The sequence below is a fragment of the Bos indicus x Bos taurus genome, chromosome 7 (assembly GCF_003369695.1).
Source record: "Bos indicus x Bos taurus breed Angus x Brahman F1 hybrid chromosome 7, Bos_hybrid_MaternalHap_v2.0, whole genome shotgun sequence".
Classification (NCBI taxonomy): Eukaryota; Metazoa; Chordata; class Mammalia; order Artiodactyla; family Bovidae; genus Bos; species Bos indicus x Bos taurus.
Window position 1 is genome coordinate 45,640,255 of NC_040082.1, and position 20,347 is coordinate 45,660,601.

General features: G+C 43.6%; 1 protein-coding gene across 7 annotated transcripts in view; it reads right to left on the bottom strand.

Annotated features, from left to right (window-relative positions):
• Positions 1 to 15,152: 15,152 nt before the first annotated feature.
• Positions 15,153 to 20,347, bottom strand: part of GRIA1 (glutamate ionotropic receptor AMPA type subunit 1) — a 349,668-nt gene continuing 344,473 nt past the window's right edge. For all 7 annotated transcript variants that reach the window (XM_027545891.1, XM_027545889.1, XM_027545894.1 and 4 more), the window contains one exon: positions 15,153 to 18,169. In XM_027545891.1, the coding sequence (XP_027401692.1) occupies positions 17,969 to 18,169 (201 nt within the window). In that variant the 3' untranslated portion in view covers positions 15,153 to 17,968. The remainder of the gene's footprint in view (positions 18,170 to 20,347) is intronic.

The following is a 20,347-nucleotide window of genomic DNA, read 5'->3' on the forward strand; positions in this document are numbered from 1 at the left end:
TCTTCAAAGCAGAAATAGCTGTCCTAGAGAAGAGAGTGGAAATGCAGGAGCTCCAGTGTTTATGAGACATATTTCTATATAGTTTTCATTTTTTCAGTGGACAATGGCTTATTTAATTAAAGAAATTAAATACCAAGAAATATCGTACTATGAAGAAATGTGTATGGTCTTGGCAAAATTCTGTGGCCTCTCTGGGTTCCAGTTTTCTCATTTCCAAAGTGAGAAATTAAATGATCTCTGAGGACCCTGCCAGAGCGCTAATATTCTCCAGTTCTTTCTGTTTTATCTTATGAAGTGTCGACCAGATCACCAGCAAGGGTAGGAAATCACTGTAATTTGCCTTTTAAGAGTAAATAAAGTTACGGGCTTAATTTCTTCTGTTCCCAGAAGTCATACAATCTTGCATTTGGCTCATTCATTTCATAGATACTTATTAAGCACATATTGTGGGGGCAGAGAAGATTCTGGTTGCAGAGGGCAGAGCAGTGAACACTAGTGACAGGGCCCCTGCAGCTGCCAGAAACAAGACAGAAGACGAAGAAGAATGTATAAAACATCACAAGTTAGAATAACTGGTGTGTTGGGACCATAGGTGTTGGCAGAGAGGGTGCTCAGGTAGCCGTTCTTAGGAGAAATTCAAAGGGATGTCTGAAGGGTAAAAATGAGCAGGTGTGAAAAGAGCTGCAGCAAGTTGCATTCTGAGAGGTGGGGCGAATATGAAAGTCTAGAGGAGGGAGTGACTTAGTGTGTCGGAGGCTGGGGCACAGTGAATGGTCCGGGGAACAAGATGAATGAGGTCAGAGGGGTAGGCATGGGGCAGGGCCTGCAGACTAACCATCCTGTGTGTCTAAGAGCCTTAAGTGTTGGTGAAAGATTTTTTGCCAGAGAGTTGTGCTCTGATGTCATCAGTGGAGGTTAGAACTTTGGTATATTTTGAAGTAGAACTTTGACAGGTTTTAGCAATGGAGCAAGTAAAGAAATTGGGCTAAAAAGGGAAGAAGGAGGGATGGTATAGAACTAAGAGCCAGCCCTGACCAGAGCCCTGCCAAGAAGCTGCAGTGTTGGGTGGGGGCTCAGATCAAAATGTTAATGTCATTTAATCATAAATGAAACTCTAAGCGCTGCTTCAGGCTTGGAGTTGAGAAAGGAAGTGTAAGGTATGGTTCTGGCCCCCAGAAGCTTAAGGCCATTTTTAGGCTGGTGAGATACACACACAATGGCAGCCATACCACTAAAAAATGCTTGCAAATCCTTTGACACTCCCTCCATTGAGATGCAGCAGTTTCATCCCTTCTCCTGGACTCTGGGTGAGCTTGTGATTGCTTTGATTGATAGAGTATAATGGCAGTGATGCCACATGATTTTGAGGGAGGATTATAAGGGAAGTGCCTTGTTCACCATCACACCCATACTTGGAGCCTGAAGCTCATGACTACCTGGGAACTACCACACTGTGAGGAAGCACAAGCCACGTGGAAAGGCCACATGTAAACCCTGAAAGTGACTGGAAGACCCAGTCATCCCAGTCCAGCGCCAAACCTGAGGCTAAAGGAACCTCCAGATGATTCCAGTCCCCGGTGGTGATCTAGGCTTAGCCTTTGAGTCTTCCTACCTGTGGCCCCAGACATCACGGATCAGAGAAGAGCTGTGCCCTGTTTAAATCCCTGACCCACAGAATGTGATTGTTGGAAGTGATATTTGGTGCAGCTTGTCACACAGCAGTGAAACCAGAGCAGCCAGAGTCATTCTGAAAGGCTGTGCACTATAGGATCACAACTGTATGATGTTCTGGAAAAAGTAAAACTGTAGGGGCAGTAAGAAGACGAGTGGTTGTCAAGGGTGAGGAGGAGGAAAGAATGAATATGCAGAACACAGAGGATTTTTAGGGCAATGAATCTCTGCCTGACACTATAATGGTGGATACATGTGATCATACATTTATGCAAACCCCTAGAATGTACAGCACTAACAGTGAACCCTAATGGAAACTGTGGGCTTGGGGTGATGGTGATGTATCATCCTAGGTTCATTGATTATAACAAGTGTACCCCTCTTGTGAGGGGTGTTGATAATGGGGCAGGTGGCTCAGCTGGTAAAGAATCCACCTGCAATGTACGAGACCTGGGTTTGATCCCTGGGTTGGGAAGATCCCCTGGAGAAGGGAATAGCTACCCACTCCAGTATTCTGGCCTGGAGAATTCCATGGACTGTATAGTCCATGGGGTTACAAAGAGTCGGACATGACTGAGCGACTTTCACTCACTTTATGCTGATATGAGGGCAAGGAGTATATGAGAATTTCTGTACATTGTTCTCAATTTTGCAATGAGTCTAAAGTTGCTCTAAAAATAGTCTTATAAAAAATAAAAACAGGACAGCAATCTAGGTTGGTCAATTTTTTGAGCCAAATATTTCCTTTTTTTTGGCCTTCTCATGCAGCATGTGGAACTTCCCCACCCAGGGATCAAACCCATGCCCTCTGCATTGGTAGCATGGACTCTCATGCACTGGACCACCAGGGAAGTCCTTGAGTGAAATATTTAGGAGATTTGAATTTAGTCCTGGCTTTGCCACAAAATCGCTTATTTCAGGTTTTGATTCTAAGCACAGATTATTGACACCAGTTGAGGATTTGATGCTAACCTGATGCCAGTCTGAGCGGCCCAGGAGGAGGGACAACAGTTTCAGCACCCTGGACCCCAGTATCTATATACCTGGGGCTTCTTTGGGGTGCTCTGTCAGATGCAGAAGCAGCCCAGATCATCATGTCCAGTGGCCTCAAAGGTCACAGGTTTCCCACCTTCCTTTCCTCTCCTGATTCCCCTCAAGGATCGTGGGCCTTGCAAAGCAGTGTTGGGGAGACTATGGGAGTTCTGTACTCTGCTCTTCTCAAGTTCGATACTCACTTGCTCTGTAACAGCTGGAGGAGTGTTGTTCCTCTGTCGGGACTTAGTTCCTTATTTATGAAACAAAGATTTGGACAAAACAGGAGCTGAGAGGCATTTTTGTCTTTTTTTTCTTTCTTTTTTTTTTTTGCATAAGAGCAAATTGAGGAAAAACAAAATGAAGACAAGTTTTGGGAAACGTTTCTTCTTTCTCTAATTCAAAATGTAAATGACATTTAGAGAACCAAAAGTTGCATAGAAGATGCTTAACTCTTTCTCTGTGGTCATCATCACTAACATATATGTGAGGACTAGAGTGTGCCTGATATTGTGCCATGTGCTGAACATGCTTGAGGTGGTTTAGTGAAGCCTTGTGAAGGCATCTTTATCCCTATTTTAGAGATGAGAACATAGAAGCTTGTAGAGGTTAACCAGCTGAAGATGCCATATTCCTGACTCTTAGCTACCATGCTGTCATGCTCTCAGTTCATCCTCAGGCATGAAGGACCTTTCTATGGCTTATGTTCCATGATTTTGAGATTTTTGTGGACTCTGCCTCCTCAGAATTTACTCCTTTGGTGGCCCTGGAGAAGAGATGGATCTCTGCAGAGTGGAGGCCAGGCCTTGGTACTTTCGTTGATGATCAGTTTTTCCTCCCTCCAAAAAACATCTGGGCCACATGCAGAGGTGGGGCTTCCTCAGCCTCTGTGTCTAGGCTGAACTCCAGCCACCAAGGATGACAGAGACAGAGGTACTACCTGCTTCCTTTCTGCTCTGTTGCCCAGAGCACTGCCTTTTGGGGATAGGAACTCTTTTTCAAAGTCCTCAACTCCTAATGAATGAACAGAGCAGAAGCATGGCTTTTGACATTGGATAACTTCTGAAACCTGCTAGTCTCATGGTTAGATGGTCAGGCTCCGAGGTTCCAGACATGAGCCCTAATTTTGATTCTGCCTTTTATAACTTTCAATCTTGGGCAAATGACTTATTTTCTCTTGGCCTCAGTTTCCTCATTTATAATAGAACACTCTCAGTCTCTTATAGGCCAAGTTCTTGTGAGGACTAAGTGGCTAATGATGCAAAATGTTTGTTTAACACCATGCTCATGAAATCTGAGCTACAAGCATAGCAACCCACTCTAGTATTCTTGCCTGGAGAATCCCATGGACAGAGGAGCCTGGCGGGCTCCAGTTATGGGGTCACAAAGAGTTGGACATGACTGAAGGACTTAGCATGCACGTATCTTCCTTTTCATCCTGAGGGAGGGAGTTGGTGATGTTGAGCTGTCTTGGGCTACAATTTAGGGGTAGAGAGATGAGCTAGAGCATCACTAGAATGCAGGGGAGGGATACAAACCATGACAGTGATTGTAACAATAGTATCAGTGATGCTCCCTTACAACTGGTGTAGCTCAAGGAAGTTTATAAAATGCATGCAAATAAATATGCGTGGACACAAATATAGCTTTTGTTGATCCTTCACATGACCCTGGAAAGTAAGGAAACCATATTACATGATATATTGATATCATAGAGACCATAGCTATGTTTACCTTGATGGGTACCGGATATGAGGAGGTGAGAATTCCTTTCTGATCTCTGGGAAGAATGGGGTCATTTGGGAGGGCAAACCGAGAACCAGTGCCAAGGGACCTGTCTCTGATTCATATACTGCATTTTTAAAAGAGCAGGCTAAGGGTGGACACAGCTACTTGTAGGAGGTGGTGAGTTTCCATAAGCCTGAAAGTAGGCATGCAGTAGGCACGTGTTAGATTGTGACCATCCCGCCCAGCTCTCTATCTGGCTTAATTGTGAGAGTCCAGGGATCTAGAAAATTGCATATGATTAACTCAACAGGTAGAAAATGATAATCCTATGAGTCCCAGACATCCGTGATCTCTTTCACCTTCCCCTCCCTGGCACAGGCATGGCTGCACCTTTGTAATAAGATTAGCACAGTTGGAATGTCATTTCTGCAGGACTGAGGTGGCCAGTCTGGTCTGCCTGCAGCCTTCTGACTTGAATTCCACATTTGCTTCTTGCCACTTTGGTCTTGCTGTGCTGGTCTGGGAGAGGGATGGGCAGAAATGGCTCAGAGTGCCGATGCCAAGGCGGTAGGGGGAGGGGGTCGATGAGAAGTGTGGATGTCGGCAGGGTGCCAGCCAGTGGAAAGGGGCAAGTGGTCAGACAGATGAGAAAAGAACAAATGGAACTGAGGCCATGGGTGGGCTGATGCCTCTCTGTGGGGGCAGGGAATGCCAAGTTGAAAGGAAGCAACACTGTTGATCCCTGCCTCAAGGGTCCGCTGGAGGAAGCTTCCACAGATTTGACCATTTCATGAGTCTTGGATTTTCATGGCAAGGAAACAGGCAGATCTGCATGTTGAGAATTTGAAACCACAGTCCTTCTGAGACGTGGTCCCTGAACTGAGTCATCCATTATTAATTCATTGGGTACCAAATACGTACTAGGCTTGGTGAGGTAGTGGATTGGGAAGATTTCTGGTTAAATGTCCTGATTTGATCTCGGGCAATGCATTGAATGCCTCTGAGCCTCTGTTTGCTCATCTGTAAAGTGGGGATCTGAGTGCCTGCTCTGTGCTCTTCACAGGGTTATTTTGAAGCTAGAATGAGGCCATATGTGTGGCCTTGAAGAAACCCTTTCTTTAATGGGTATAGAAGGAAAGAGGGCATGGTAGAGAATTGATTTTCATTGTAAATCCCCATCTCCAAAAAAGTAACCATGAGCCAGTTTACAAAGCCATGATTCTGGGTTCTTAATGAAGATTGAGCATTTCTCTTTCTGCTAGGCTGGGTTAAAGGCAAGTTTGGAGCCAGACAACTCTGAAATGCAAACCTGGCCCCCCCAACTGGCAGTTCTGTGATGTCAGGCAAGTGAAAACAGATGATGCCCGCTGCTCTGACCACTTTCTTGGGCATTGAAAGAGAGAGTGTATGTAATGCTGTCAGACAGTGGCTGGCTTCTAGAAAGTTATGTGACTGAGAAGCCGAATAATCTGATACTCTTCTAGTTGATATTCTTTAAGTAATTTTGTCACTATATAGAGGAGAGGGGCTATGCTATTAGGGAAAATGGCAGCACCATCTCTGTTTGCTTGTCCCAGAGAGGAAGGAATTCAAATGACTCCTGGTTCACTCCTTAGAAGGCATTCATTACAACCATCTGAAGGGTAAGCAGAAACTTTGCCAACTTCTAGAAGGCAACAAAGACACCTGTCACCCTTTGGTTTGACTCTGCCTGTAAAACAATGTCAGTTTTCTTCTCTTCATGCTTTTGTTTGTAAGGCCAGTCCTGGGCCAAACACATCCTCAAATTAGCTGATGCATGCTTTTGCTTTTTCCCTCCACAGAAGGGGTATCCCGGGACTTCCCTTTCTGTCCAGTGATTAAGACTTTGCCTTCTAACGCAGGGTGTGTGGATTCAATCCCTGGTCAGGGAGCTAAGATCCTACATGCCTCTTGGCCAAAAAACTAAAACATAAGAACAGAAGCAATTTTGTAATAAGTTCAGTTAAGACTTTAAAGATAGTCCACATCAACAAAAATCTTTAAAAAGAAATGGGGGTATCCATCATCAGCAGCTCTCTGGAGGCATCCTTAGATATAGTGAAGAGATCATGAATCAGGGGTTCATATGCCAGTCCCAGCTAACCCAGTTTTGCTTCTGTGAATTTGGGTGCATCTCTTGACCTATAAGCGCTGGCTTTTAATTGATAAAACAGATGTGCTTATCTCTACTCTGCCTATCATTCAGGACAGTGCTATGGATCAAGACAGACCATATTTATGAAGGAGTTTTGTAGCTGCAGAATTCTGTGGCAATGTGAAATATTGTTATTCCAGAACAACCATCACTTGAAGGAAAAGAATCAAATTGAGTGAGTGGAATTTTGTGTGTGTGAATTGATAGGACGAGAATAGATTTTTCAGGGACTTCCAAAAGCACTCCACAGCTTCCTGTCCTTGCTAGCTGGTCAGTCAGTACACTTTGCCTCCATCATTTTTCTCTCTTTCTAGACTCTCATTTATCTATGCAGTCTCTCTCAAATCCACACAGAATTTATGCATTTGGTGGGCTTCCATCAAAGGCAGCACATGTAAGGCAAAGTTGATGGCCTATTGTAAGTGTCCGATCTCTGCTACAGAACAGAAATAAACATGAACAAGACATCCCTGAAGCAATTTGGTAGGAGATACAGACGGAGACAGAGGAGTAGAGGGAGAGAAAGTAGAGAGAGACCCTCCGCTATTAGACTCCTTCTGAAAAGCTGAATTAGATAGACTTTTATGGACAGAAAGGAACCCATTTGAAGGCTTATTGCTGCCTTAACACGAAGTCTTTTCAGAGAACTTTTGTCTTATTTGTGAGTTCACCGTCACAGCATCCCCCAGAAGACAGGTTAGCAGGAAGGTTTTCTTTTCCCTGATAGCACAGAAGAAAATGGAGGCAGACAGAAGCCAGAATGGTGATACTGGTGCCTGCAAGACGGTTTGGGCAGGAAAAATTTGAATATGGTCAAACCAATTTGAAACCAGTTGCTACCATAGAGCAATTGGTTCGAGCTCAGTTACTAACATTCTTTTTCTTAATTAGTTATTATACAGTTCTTAGTTGGTCACTGATTGAAGAACCAGAATTCCTCTTGTTGTCAGAGATAGAAATATAACTCAAAATAGCTTAGGCAAGAGACTAGCAATGGTCTCCCACCACTGAGAAGTCCAGGTAAGGGCTAGTCTCAGGGGCTCAGAGGACATTAGAACTCTTTCCCTCCAGCCTGCATCTTGGCTGGGCTGAGTTGTCTTTGTTCTTGTCTACTGCAGAGGAGTCTGGAACTCTATGATTCAGAAGATAGCCCTTGGATAACTTTAGCTTGAACTAAAAATGGAAGGCCCCCCTTGTCATTCAAACTTCAGATTAAAAATGTCCCAGGGAAGAGTTCTTAATTAGAACTGAATTTGGGTCACGAGATCACATCTCGCCCAATCATTGTGGCTGGTGCAAAAAGGGACTATAATTGCCTGGCAGGGATATGGGGAGGGGCAGGGTACTTCAGCACCACCTGGACCACATGATTACAGGGTGATGGTAGCAGTTCCTCAAAGGAAGGGCTGCCAGGTGGCAAAACCCACAGGTGTTACTCTCAGTATTGTATTGATTTTTTTAGTGGTTTCCCCATAGCTGAGAATTTAGTTTTTATATAATCACTAAATGGTTTCTAAGCACTTCATTAGGCTGATGACTCAGTCAAATTAACAGTTTTTTCCTTCCTAAGTGAGTTTGTGTGTAAAGACAGAACCTCTAGTTCACAACCCATTTTTTGGAAAGAAAAACCAAAATGATGTTTTTAATGATTATAGTTTCAAGGCAAGATGACAAAAAGGCTAATGAGGTGTTTTATTTTATTTTTTAATCTAGATAATGAAGTCTTTTAAAAAATCATTCTTTTCCTCCCAGAATTGTTTGGGATAAATTTAATTTTCCACTTCAAACTCCATATACATCCAGCCTCATGCTTGTCTGCTGAATAATCAATTTCAGCTATCTCTTCATGACTGCTTTTTAAGGTAACTACATCAAAACAAGGGCTTCCTAAATGTAAAAATACAGCATTGCCTTCAGTAACCTTTAATTTTCCATTCTGAACTCTTTGCTCTCCTTCCTATGCTTATCCTGTTCTTCAGGTGTGTCTTTGCCATTCCTATCAAATGCTAATATCAAGAAAACACCTTGTAATAGGCATTGAAATACAGTTTGAATTTGCTAGATATTTTTGTTTACCAAGAGCACATACAAAGAAACTTAACTTTGTGGAATAAAAGGCTTTATCCTGGATAAGGAATCTGGGGAACACAGTGAACACCAAGGAAACATTTGGGGGAAATTTGCATCACAATCCTGGAGTCCCACCATCTAGGCATTTGCCTGCTTTATTCAGATTTGAGACTAGTCTTAGTTTTAGCTGCCTTAATCCAAAACCAAAAAACAAAACAAAACAAAAACCCGCCTTGCTCAGATTGTGGTTTATCCAGACACACTTAACTAGCCCTACCTATGTGTGTGTATGTGTGTGTTAGTCCCTCAGTCTTGGGGTCGCACAGACTTGACTCATTGCGACCCCATGGACTGTAGCCCACCAGGCTCCTCTGTTGGGCTCCTCTGTCCATGGAATTCTCCAGGCAAGAGCTAGAAAAAAAGGCCAGACATTGACTTGTCAGGTTGTTTGAGTGTGAGAAGATCTCTTTGCTGCATGCAGAGTACCCTGGACTTGGAGACAGAACAGGTAGCTTCTAGCTAGTCTTGGTTTTAATTGGGAACTTACACGACCCTGGGCAAGTCACTTACTCTCTGGGGCCTCAAGTTCACTTTTTTTCTTTTTTAAATATAGTTTTTTTTTTTTAATATAAAATATAGTTGGATAAAATAATGATTAGATGATTTCTAAGGTCCCTACTAAACCTTTCAGGACTGTTTTGATTCACATTCATTGATGTAAAACACTCATCCAATGGAAATGCAAGTCTGTCTCCCCAAGAATATGTGAGCGTGAGATCAGACAGTATATATGAAATGCCCAGCTCAGAGCAGATGTTCAACAAATCACCACTGATTGTTGTACCACATGGTTCCTGTATCTTAGTGTTTATGGATTGACTTTGTGGCCCGCTTTCTTTGTTGGTAGCAGCAGCTTTACTGTGGCAACAGTTCAAACACACACAACAGCATCCTTATGTAAATACGCCCAAGGATCCCCTGCCATGCGATGCTTGTGAGACACTGTTGTCAACATTTCTGAGGGGCCCAAACCCTGCCATCCACCAGGAACGGAGGAGGTTTTGCTGCAGCAGGGGTGGTGACGGTCCTTCCTCATCTTGTGCTCGTGATTTATGAATTCACCATGGTTCCCTTTACTGAGTATAGACAGGGGTCAGAACCCTTCTTTGTGTCTTTGGTGGTTCAGTCCCTCTTGGTGCCCTTGAAGTCACTGGCTCCTCCCCTGGTGGCTAATTGCGTAGTCAAGCAAATGCCACCCATAGGTGGTGGGTCCGTCTCCTCCCAGTAGTGTCCTTCTGTTTTTTTTTTAAACTAGAACTGTTATGAGGACAGATGGCTTTCTATGATTTGTTCCCGTGTTATAGGAATTATGGGAATTCTAGGTAGCTGAGTTTTTCCTTCCGCTTCTGGGCTGTTCTTGGCTCAGGTATAGAATTGGGATGCTCCTTCTGCCTCACAGTCTTCCCGCCTTGGGGATGAAGTGAGAGGAGTGGCTTGAAGTGCTTACACAGTGCCTGGCATATAGTAGATGCCTGAAATATGCTTCTTGCTGAACATAATACCTAATTTCTGAGTGAATTTCTTTCTCATCCCACAAAACTTCAATTCCCTATTTCAGAATGAATTAAGTAACAGCTCCCGATGTCCAGTCCAGCCTTCTTATTGCTCACCTTGGCCAAGGGGTGCCAGTTGTATTGGGTTCATGCCCTTTCCCAAACAGGTCCCGCCTATTCCTGCCTTCATGCCCTGGCTTGTTCTGTTTCCCTTCTTTGATGGTCTTCTCTTGTATGTCTGACTGTGTAATGTCTACAGACCCTCAAGGCAACACACACGTCATCTCCTCCTCTGACTATTTCCCCAGTCACAAATGATCTCTGCCTCTTCTGTACACCAAAGGGCATTTCAGCTCTACCTTTCCCATTCATCAAGTCATTCAGCAAATGTTGACTGAGGATCTATTACATTCTGGCATTATGCTGAAGCAGACAGGTCCCTGATCTTGTGAAGGCATCATCTAGATTGGAGGGGTAGATTTCGGAGTGCCCTTTTTATTTTTTAGTTTTATTTATTTATTTTGGCTGTACTGGGTTTTCCTTGCTTTGCACAGGCTTTCTCTAGTTGTGGGCGAGCGGGGGCTGCTCTTTGCTTGTTGCACAGCACAGGCTCTAGGTGCACAGTCTTTGGTTGTTTAGCAACATACGGGCTCAGGAGTTGTGGTACATGGGCTTAGGTGCATGGCATGTGGGATCATCCCAGACCAGGGATTGAACTCGTATCCCCTGCACTGACAGACAGATTCTTATCCACTTTGCCATTCGGGAAGTCCCCAGAGTGCCATTTTTAGAAGCTGGACACAAGATGATGAGTAGCCTGTGGAAGGCTGGATCCAGGAACTGCCTTTTAAAAAAAAATCTATCTTCAACCTCATGTTATACATAATTGTGTTTACGAGTCTTATTTTTCCTTCCTGACTCTCTCAAAGAGACAGGAATATCCCTTTTTTGCCTTCATATTCCCTATGGCATCAGCCTGTGGACATGGGTGCTTTTTGTCTACTTTTTTAGGGAGGAAGAGTGTATATTCTGGGGTTAGAAATGAAGCTTACTAGGTTTTTTGGGGAGTGGATAGGTCCTACTGTTAGGTTTCTCTGGCTCTGGGTGCAGTCACTTGCAAAATGTGACCAGGCAGAGCATGAGCCGCTCAGGTGAGCAGAGGCCTCTGCTTTCTCCTCCATCAAGCTGTCAGTTCTGTCTGGATGCCTCATGGACCCCAGCCTTGGCTTCTGTGCACTCTGTACATTTATGCTACTGGCCAAACTCTTCTGGCCTCAACCTGCTTCTCTAAACTCAGTTTCTTCCTTGTCTAAATTCATGTGACTGTTTATTCTCTCTGATGTTCACCTGGCTCAGAATCCTTGCCCTTTTACTATTCAGGCTTATCTTGCATTCATCCATATCCCAAGTATTGAGATGCTATACTTGTGGAGACAGGGCTTCTTAGCCTCCGTGCTATTGATATCGTGGGCTGGATAATTCTTTGTTGTGGGAGGCTGTCCTGTGTGTTGTTGAATGTTTAGCAGCATCCCTGGGCCTCTACCTACTAAACTGCAGTAGCAGCCTCTACCCCCAGTTATGGTAACAAAAAATATCTCCAGACTTTGCCAAGTGTCCCCGGGGCACAAAATCACATCTGGTTGAGAACCACTGACATAAGGCTACAACCAAGGGGGTTTGAGATCAGTTAGATTAATCTCCCTTATCTTATTTCACAAACAAGGCCACTGAGGCTCAGAATAGGGAAATGAATTGCCCAAGATGGCAACCACAAATTGGCTATGATGGAGGCTGTAGACAAAATATTTTCTATCTTAGTTGCATGCTTTTCCTTAGCATGCTGAAATCTCCTTAGGAGACGATCAGTGAAAGGGAAAGGCAGTGACTTTGGAGAGAGACAAACTGGGATTAGAATCTTGGTCAAGTTATTGATGCCCTTGGGTTCTGAAACACTCTGAGCTTCCATTTCCTCCCGTGGAATAGAGGGGTGATAGATTCCCACCTCCCAGAATAGTTCTGAGGATTCAATGAGATGTTTGTGAAGCTCTAATGCTCTACTTGGTATGCAGTTAGTGCTGAGCAAAGGCTGGTTCCCTCCTCCCCTGTATGTAGTGCTATAAAAATGGTGAGCATACCATTGAGGAAGAAGTTAGAGTTGTCCCCAGCAGGACCCAGAGTGCCTGTGAAAGATGAGGCTGATAGGCTGTGATTTCTGGTGGATGATATTCAAAATGCAGGTGGTGGGATTTGGTTCTATAATGGAAACAGCCAAGTAGTTTTCCAGTGTGGAAAATAACTGGCTGTGTTGAAAGCTGACTCATCTGACAGACTTGTTTTTTTTTCTCCTCCCCTTTCCTGAGGATGCTGCTCTGATGATTATATCCTATCTCTAATGTCTTTTTCTCTGCTCCCCCACCCCAGCAGAATATTATTATTAATATTACAAACATGCCTAAAGGGTAAAGAAACATTTAGAGCCCAAGTATCCTAGCCTTCCCTTGTATCAGATTAATGTAATGGTATTTTCTGTCCTGGGGCCATGGAGATTTGACTGCCATCAGGTAACCAGGGTTACCTGAACCAGGGTTCTGGTGTTGGTCTGGCCAATTATAGATAATCCTAATTAGTACTTTGAAATTTTGAGTTTTCATGAGCATTTTCTTTATCCCTGTGATGGCCTGATTGTAGTAGTGCTCAATCTTGGCTGCACATTGTAATCACCTGAAAGTTCAAAACAAAACAGTAAAAGAACAACAACCATGCATGCACTCAGAAAATCTGGATTTGGAGATGCATCTTGGGCATTGGTGACTTTATTTAAAGTTCCCTACATGACTCCAGAGTGCATTTAGAGTCTAGAGTCACTGCCTAATTTGACACTAGATGTCCCATTTCTTTGATAGGAAAATGAGGCTCAGGTAGTTAATTTTCTTGTCCAAGGTTGAAAAGACCAGAGGAGAGGAAGCCAGGCATTGTGAATCCTCATCTCATCTACTGGCCTTTCCATTCCAGTACATTGCTTCTCTGCTCAAGGTGTGATCTGGAAACTTCAAGAAACAAAATTTGTTTCTGAAAATTACAAAGCATTCTATTAGGGTCATTTGTCAGTGGCCAGACTCACACCAGGGACTTCCCAGGTAGCTCAGTGGTAAAGAATTTGCCTGCCAATGCAGGAGATGCAGGTTCAATAACTGAGTCAGGAAGATCCTCTGGAGGAGGAAATGGCAACCTGCTCCAGTATTCTTGCCTAGGAAATCCCATGGACAGAGGAACCTGGCCAGGCTATAGTCCATGGGGTTGCAGAGTCGGACATGACTGAATAACTAAACAGTAGCAGCAGCAACAGGATAGGAATGGACCTCCATGGATATTTTTTCCTAGAGGGAACATTAGCATTTGGTGAGGAAGGAACTTGCCGTCTTGTCTCTTATGAGAATAACTTGATTTTGGACACGATTTTTGTGATATTTATGCCCATTTTTGTAGGGCCTTGTTGACCTCCTCTTAACATATGTCAGGGTGTTACTTAGCAGATAACCTGAACAGGGCTGCAGAGATGTGAAGACAAAGTAAGGAACATTAGAGGGTATATATTTCAGCTTTCACATCAGTGGCATCGCCTCCAGGGGCTGTGTCATTCTACCATGGGGATACTTGGACCATTATGAACTCCTTCTTTAGTCCCACAACTGATCCTGGTCTTGTCCACTCAGAAGCTAGCTCCACTTCCTCTGGACAGCCGTGAGGAGCCTTCTCCAGGCTGAAGCAGCTATTCTGCAGGGGAGCCTGCTTTCCAGCCTGCTTGCTACTCTTTAGCCTGAGTATTGATATTTTAAAAGGGCCCAAAGTGACTCTCTCTCCTCTTTTCCTTTTGGGCTAATCTTGTTTAGATTAGTGATCTCTCATGCCCCAAGAGGACAGACTGACTTTCCGAAAGCTGTGGCCCATATACCCTGCACCATTCCATTTGCAGTTACTTTGGTATTAGAGGAAGGCAGAGGACTATTTGCCTGTGATTTTCCTGTTCACCCCTGATTTTCCTGTTCATATTATAACCTGGTTAACAACGAGGTGGGTAATGTAAAGCCTTTGGGTTCCTGGCAGAATCTTGGCTCTGTCACTTACAAGACCACCGGTGAGGAGGTTGTGATATCTCTTTTAAGTCTGGGATTCCTCATTTCTTATGGGCCCCTGTCACGCTTTAGGAGATATGAAGAGTGCTTAACATAGTGAGTGCTCAGTGCATAGTAACCTATGCTCTTATAGCCATCATGATCACTATCCCAACTATTTGATGGGAAGGTGACAGACCAGTTTTCTCCTTGTGGTAGCTGGTGCTAAGGGCTTCCTTATTCAGAAGCACCCTAGATGCTGGAGGTGACCGCGAGTGGGTCTGAACAGTGACTGAAACCTCACACAAGTCTGCTAGGTTCTTTCCCTTCCGCCAACCCTTTTAAACCATGGTAGTCACTGCTTGAAATGCCACTGTTATTTTAGACCTCTGGCCCCTTCTAATGTGCAGAGTTCCCTAGTAAAGAAAACACTTGAAGCTGCTCTTAATCATTGGTATTTACGTGTCAAAAAATGTCAGGTCCTTTACAGAGTCCATCTTGCTCGAGTGGAAGAATAACTTTCAGGCAAGAAGAGGGGTCTTGTGGTCTGAGGACAACTGTCTCTTTAAAAGCCTGATCTAGATTTGGTTTCAGTTGTGACTCTGCACATCATAGGTACACCTGGACTCCAGCTGGGGGCATGTCTGGAAGACATTCCGTGTGAACCATCCAGTTCCCTAGAGGTGCTGTGACCACGGCAAGTTAAACCCTGCTCCTTACGCAGTTGGAACCATAACCCTTGAAAACCAATACCATTCTGTCTTTTTGTTGTTGTTATCTCATTTGGGTGAATAAACCACAGTGATCTAGTTCATGTGCAATGACTTTGTTTGAAGAACTCTTCTTGAGTCAGGAGTATCGGTCACCATTGAAAATGCACTGAACTTAGGCTTAACAATAAGGAAATAACATAGTTTAGTGCTCTGGCTTCAGAAATGGCACAAAAATGGAATGGACAAATATGAAAAGTAGATAATGGATCCACAGTGATTTAATTCTTGGTGATATTTTCATTTTATGCAAATACCAAAAGAAAAAAAAACCTGTCTATTTGAAAGAAAAACAGGAACCAAGAAAAATATTTAGTGTTTGATCAAGCAAAAATCCTTTCACACATCTGCCAAGAGAGTTAAAACAAATAGAGATGTTAAATAAAAGGCCCAGGTACCAAAGAGCAAAATTTAATGAAAGCCAGAACTGTTAAGTATGGATTCCTGTTGAGAAAAATGTCAGTCTCCTTCAGTTTTCCCATTGCTCTATTTTTAAGAAAAGTGTAGTAAAAATACATAATACAAGTTAACTTTTTTCTTACTTTTGTTTTCCCCATCACCCCTCTGTCAATGAAAAACATCTTCTGCTGGAGTCTTGGACCCCTGCATAGCATACACACTCATTTCTAGCATAGCTGATCTGTTACTATCAGCTCATGTTACTGGTGAACTCAGTGGCTGAAGAGGCATTTTACCAGGCCAAAAACAAAATATTTTTGAAGCATGTTGATTGTAGAGGGTTATTTCGAACTCCTCTGAAATGCAGACTCCATAAAGGTGGGTCAGATCAGATTCTGCAGTGGTAGGCTAAGGGTTAGGGAAAATCTGGTGGGAGGACAATGGATGGGGAGCACACCAGCTGGGCAGTATCAAAAAGTGACAATCCTTCTCGAGGGTCCTGCTTCACGTACCATGCCCACATTGACATATGAGAGACTGAATGACACTTGAATTGAGAGGGCAGAGCGTTTGATTTGGGGATGGTTCTTTGCTATGGCTGATGAAAGGAGGAAGAGACATACAGCTGGTGGGGGTCCGTGGAGAGAATCCACATATGAAGCCAGTCATGCTGCATCTACTTGGAGGCAGGCTCCAAAACCTTTAGTTTGTCCATTGCTAATGATGATCCCTAGCAGAGAAGACTGGATAGAAATTGGGGGGTGAGGGAACAAGCCAGAATGCGGTTTTCAGTAAATGCTGATGACACATGGCACACTCTAGGTGATGGTCATGCACCTAGGAGAGAGGTGCTGGAGAAAAGGAAGCTGACTGCACCAAGAATGAGAGTTGGGATCTCCAAGAAAGCCAGGTGCCAAGATCCCAACCAAAGTTGTAGTCAGCCTAGGCTTCTCTCCATGAACCCTGTCACTTCTCCAATCTTGTTTTAGTTTCACACTATGGGCACAATCCAGTGATTCTAGTCATTGGATTACAGCGTTCTCATTCTGTCTTAGCCAGGGGAAGGTTGGCCTCTTCAAGTTACAAGTTGGGATCAGAGATCTTAAGGTCTCCCAGTGTTGTTATCAACTCACTCCATCTCCCTATCCTTCAAATCATTCAGCCTTGGGCATTTCACTTTCCAAAGATGACAGTTCATCTGACCACCTGATAAAATAACACTCATACATGGACATAAAAACTCAAGTTCTCCAGGTCACTAAAACCCTAAACTTCACACTTGGTCTCTCACTCTTAGGACAGGGCACACTATAGAAAGTTCTATTGCTTGTGGGCTTGGATGAAGCTTCCTCTTCCAAAGTTCTTCCATCAGCTTTTTTTTTTCTTGTTTATTTATTTTTTTTGCATTTAGCTTGTATAACATTTCCCCCACATCAGAGGCTCCAAGGAGAAAGAGTCTACTCTACAATGGGGTTGCTGCAGAGGACTATCAAATGAAAAGTGAGAATCAGGGATGAGAGTTTTCTGGATGTCAGCTATTCCCAAGGCTCAACTTGGTTTAGGAGGCCAGTTGCCCTTCAGCCACCAGAATGCCACTGGGCTTGAGCATAGCAGAAGGACATACTCCTCCAGGCTGAGCGTGACTCTATGACAAAGCATACTGTTCCACCTAGGGCCTGTGAGATGGCTGTTACACATTCAAGGAAGCTTTATCTGAGTCTCCAGCAATAACTTCGAGTCTTCTTCTGACTGCACATCTGCCTTTACAGCTTCTTTGCCACCCAGGGTCTGAGTTGCTTCACACATGTTTTTAACTGAGTCAGTGCCTGGGCAGTGCCCTGTGTGGAGAGGCAGCCCACTCCTCCAGCAATGTTGGTCTCCATCCATGGCTTGGGGCTGAGGTGTGGAGGGGATTTGGAGAGCTCCCATGATGAATTCATTTGAAGATTGTTGTTTTCCTTTTGCTTGCCAGTCAGGTGGAATGAATCTTGAAGCTCCAATCTGAAAACTAAAGTGGGATGGGTAGGGAGTTGGGAGTAAGAAGGAAAAGGAAGGGATCTAACAGAACCTGCAAACCATGGATATTAGTAAGAAAGAAAAATAGTGCACACACTAAGACACATGAACAACTGAATGAAAAGAAAGCAGTACAGTTTCCTCAATAGTGCTCCAGTGACACAGGCTCTATGTGACAGGGTTATTCTCCCCTTATTGCCGTACAGTGTTACTTGTCATCCTCACTTAGCCAACGGAAAAAGGCAAAAGAACATCAAAAAAGGAGAAGGGGCCGCAAAATGGTTTCTTGATTCTTCAGGAAAATCTGTTGAATCCTCCTCCTCATGCTCCTGGTGGTTGGTGGCGGTTGTGTTTCATTTTGTTGTTTTTGGCACTGAAGGGTGTGGGATGGAACTGGGGGAGCCTGGGCATACTCCCCGAGAGGGTCTCCATCTGCTCCAGTTACAATCCAGTGGCTCCCAAGGGCATCCCTGAACTGTGGCTCATGCAGGGGATCGATTGCATGGACTTGGGGAAGTCATGGCTGACTACCCGGCCGTTCTCTCCACTCCCGGCACCGCTGGCTCCTGCCCCACTGTTTCGGGGGAGCGTCGATGTCCGTATGGCTTCATTGATGGATTGCTGTGGGATCAAACAGAAACCCTTTTCAGGAGGACCGGGGGTTCTTCCCCAGGTCCTTGGCAATGACTGACAAGGAGAATGAGTCAACACTGGGCTTAAAATGTCACTCCAACTCTCCTCCCTACCCAGCTTGTTTTCTAATCTGTAATGCTAATCCTGACTTCCTGCGAACTCACAGAACTGTTACCTGGCTGTGGACTAGTCTGATTCCCCCTCTGGACCTCACGTTCTCTAAGTTTAACGAGATGTGCTGGATTGGGTGATCTCTAAGATCCTTCACCTTCTGTGATTCCTAAAGGTACGATGGTTCCATGGTAGTATTGATGATAATAAATGTAGCAACATGACCAAGTAGAAAAGCTCTGGAAATGGGGTTTAGGAAACTTAAGTTTTAGCCCTAATTCTGACATCAACTTGCTATGTGACTTTGTGCATTGCTCTCTCTCTAAACCTTTGAAATCTCCATGTTTGTTAAAGTGTATTAGAGAGAATGGTTCTATACTGCATGAAAAAATGAGTTGAAATGTTACACAAAATTGATGGTATATCATTGTTCGGTGAAAATTTAAAACTACTTATGATTACTTCTGGAAAAAAATGTCATCCTATCTCTAGCAGTGTGTGTTAAGAGAACATAGGACTTGTTTGACTAATACAGTGTGCATAATATAATAGGAAAAAAGCCTGTGCTAAAAAAATGAAAATGAATTCCAAAGATCATTATCTGTCATCCACTTCCCATTAGCATGTATAACCTGTACTTCTACCCTGACACATCATATTGGTGCTACTGATTTGTGAAAGATTGTGACTTCTAGAATGTTGGAATTCTAGATGTCAAGAGAGCTCCAATGATCATCCCAAGATGAGATGAGTTAGACAAAATGATCAAGACCAGAATCTGTGATTATAATCATATCCTATTAGACAAGAGGAAGTGTTCTTTACTGAGTTCCTTTGGAGAATTAAATTTATGACCAGAAATCCAAACCCTCTTCCTGTCACCTCCAACTTCCTATTAAAAGATACCCATAGAAATTTTGAGGTAGGACGTAGTTTCTTGGTGAAAATAAACACGAAAAATTGTCTATGAGTTTAGAGATTTCTTTCTGTAAGGCCAGTCTATCCATCCTTCAAGACTCAATTTGTTCCTACCTCTTTGAAGTTGTCTTAGACTGCCCCAGCACGGCCTGCCCCCCATCCTCGCTAGTTCTCATACATTATACACTCGCTTGCAATGATTCTGCTTCAGGTATGTAACTTCTGTCTTCTTTAAGAGAGCTAACTGTCTGGAGAAGGACAAGGGCTGTGTATTCTCAATCCTTAGCTGCCTGCCAGCATGCCCAGCATGTTGTTAGAGGCCCAGTAGATATCTTTGAATATGTCTAAGAAAAGCCAAACACATAGGGCCAGTCTTAAAAAGTTGATGGCTTCCTCCTTTGCATATTGGCATGATTCTAGTGATCAGAGAAGTAAGTCAATCTCCTGTGGCCTCATGGACATAAACAGGGCAGTTTTGACCCCGTTGTTATTCTTTCTGCTACACTATGCTTTGGGAGGATCCTCTTATTATTGGTAATTCTGACAGTGTTTTAAAATAGTTTTTCTTTTAAAAAAAAATTCCATGATTCAGACAGATCTGCCCCATATGATGCTCCACCCACATGGGTTCTGTCTCCTCTTCAAACTCCTGGACATGGTGTATTTACATTCTGCCTGCACTGAAGAGGAAGTGTGACCTGGAGAGCATTCTTCTAAGTCAAGGTCACATCACCACCTCTGTGCTGCTCTATGGGGGAAATGTAAAAAGAAAACAGGAGGAATTCATGGTGACTTGTTCTCACTTTTACATTGTTGAAAAGAACTTTTTATTTGGGTGTGGGGGCAGTGTGGAACCTTCTATGAATTGGCTTGGGATGTCTATGTTCTATGAGTTTTCTCTGCCACACTCCTTTAATTAAAACAAAAAGTTTAAAGTTCATACAGATCACCCTGGGCTTTGTTTCTCAAAAGGTCTCACATATTTCCATAATATCCCAAAGAAGTCAGTGGTACTTGACATATTTATTTTAAAGGAGAAGGCTAGTGGCATAATCAGTATTGGTGCCTATGAGTCTGAGGTAACTAAGCCAGGCATGTAGCTAGAACTCTTCAAGTCATTCAGGATTGGTTTTCATGAAAGCTGAGGGGTTCTCAATG